At 53.8% G+C, this 2,078-nt stretch overlaps 1 protein-coding gene across 1 annotated transcript; it reads left to right on the forward strand.

Annotated features, from left to right (window-relative positions):
* Positions 1 to 268: 268 nt before the first annotated feature.
* On the forward strand, positions 269 to 2,038 carry LOC115600289 (endogenous retrovirus group K member 6 Gag polyprotein-like; the record flags this gene model as incomplete). The annotated part of the gene is made up of 1 exon (XM_030468647.1): positions 269 to 2,038. A coding segment is annotated over exon 1 (1,770 nt), but the record flags the coding sequence as incomplete, so codon positions are not given.
* Between the last annotated feature and the right edge of the window lie 40 nt (positions 2,039 to 2,078).

Consider the following 2,078-nt stretch of genomic DNA (forward strand, 5'->3'; position numbering starts at 1 on the left):
GCGTCCTCGCAGAAACTTTACGTTACGTCGCTCATCTATCCAGCCCGGCGACGCCAACCTCGCCTCTCCTCCCGCTACATCTGGTGGAGAATGCGGGCATAGACCCTCGGTCTAAGCCAAACACTTTCGTCAGAGCGCAGACCCGGCGTGAACAACAGCCCTATTCGGGTAAGAAAACTTCTTATTCTTTCTAATTACCACAAAAATGGGTTTGGCTACAAGCACCCCCTCCGAACAGGGATCAGCACACTCTGCAAGTGCTACCCGTATGCTTTTGAGGGAGGTCCGAGACCTACTAAATGAACTTCATGAGAAGGAGGCTCAGAAGAATATGAAAGGGGTGGAAGCCACCTGGAAAATGGTGATAAGCTCCCTAGAGGAGATAAAAAGGGAGGTAAGGATCACCATTACGGCCATAGACGAAGCACCGAAAAACGGCAGCCTCGTTAAGACACCACCCCCGGTGATAGAAGACGCCGTGGTTCCCTCGGCACCTCCACTGCCAACTGAGACGGAGGAAACCAAAAAGGCTTTTCCAATTCTGACAACTAACAGCTTTGCCGTTAAAGGAATGAGAGGGAAGATCCACCATACCGTGGCCGAATTCCTCTCCGACTTCGAACGTCAGAAGGAAAAAGCATCAGGAAGTGCAAACCCATCAATAAGCGAAAGAGAGACCCCCAACCCAGGAAGTAAGGGCAACGAGGCGACAACCATCCCATCAACCACCCCGGTGGGACCAGAATCGTCAATAAAAGCATTGCTAGAACAAACCGCCCAGACGATAAAGTCACTAGAAAAGCGAATATCAAACTTGGAGCAGAGGACCCCGTTTCAAACTTACAGGGAACCACCCCCCATCCTCGACGATGATGAGGAAACCACGCCTACGCCAATATTACCAAAGCAGAGCAGCCAGGGCACCCCCACGTCCCAACCCGGACGATGGTCCGGTATCATCCGTGACGCCATCATCGAGGGGGGCTGGGAGCCCAGTAACAAGGCGTTCCCTATTATCTATGACAACAATGGGCCGCCTAGTTACGAACAACACGGGTGGAAGACGCTCCAGCAGGCTAAAAAGACCTTAAGGGAAGAGGGGTTGAGATCGGAAAGCGGCCAAGCCATCCTGGATTGGCTGTTTACAGCGGATACGAACTGTCCACTGGATTGCCAAAATTTGGCCAGATATTTGCTCACTCCATCCCAGCAGATCGTCTGGATAAAGGAATGGGAGCGACTGGCTCACATGGAGGCAATCCGCCCCCGAATAGCCGGCGACCTGTTAACAGGAATAACGGGCGAAATGCTAACAGGGGCAGGTCAGTACGCAGACATGCAAATCCAGTTGCAATTTCCACCGCCGATACATCACGCCGCAGCACGGCTGGCCCGACAAGCGTTCAATGTGGTCCCTGAACCCACCCCGCTTCCGTCGTTCACCGCGGTGAAGCAAGGAGTGAACGAGCCTTTCCAACACTTCGTGGATAGGCTATGGCAGGCGATTACGGCTCAGTCCGAACTAGGAGCCGAGCAAAGAGACGCAATGTTTAAACTCTTGGCCTTTGACAATGCTAATCCGAGAATGAAATCTTTATTCTCGACGCTGCCAAAAACAGCTGGGGTTTCAGATATGTTAGAGGTCGCGGCTAGAGCCACCCAAAATCAACAACACCAGGGGATGGCCAGCGCCTTTGCCGCAGCCCTGGAACCCACCCAAAAACTACTCGCGGCAGTAGCACAGCGTCTGGGTGAACAAAGGCAGTTTACTAGGAAAAAGAACAACCAAAGAAACCCCACCAACAATCGAAGAAACCCCGCCTCCCCTGCCGACGTTGCGGAATATCGGGGCACTCCACAACGAGATGCTCGGCCACGGTCTGGTGCGACCGATGCCAAACGGACACCCACAGCACTGAATCGTGCTGGTCGGCAAAAAACTGGCGCGGCAGCGCGCAGGGCCCCCGCGCCGGGACACAAGTGGCAGGGCCAGCGCTCTACAACGACTCTCCGCTCCTGCCACAAGAGGGAGCCCTTGGTTTCGACGTTGCCCTGTTCAATAGATACGACGTTAAATA

The sequence above is a fragment of the Calypte anna genome, unplaced genomic scaffold, assembly GCF_003957555.1.
Source record: "Calypte anna isolate BGI_N300 unplaced genomic scaffold, bCalAnn1_v1.p scaffold_206_arrow_ctg1, whole genome shotgun sequence".
Lineage (NCBI taxonomy): Eukaryota > Metazoa > Chordata > Aves > Apodiformes > Trochilidae > Calypte > Calypte anna.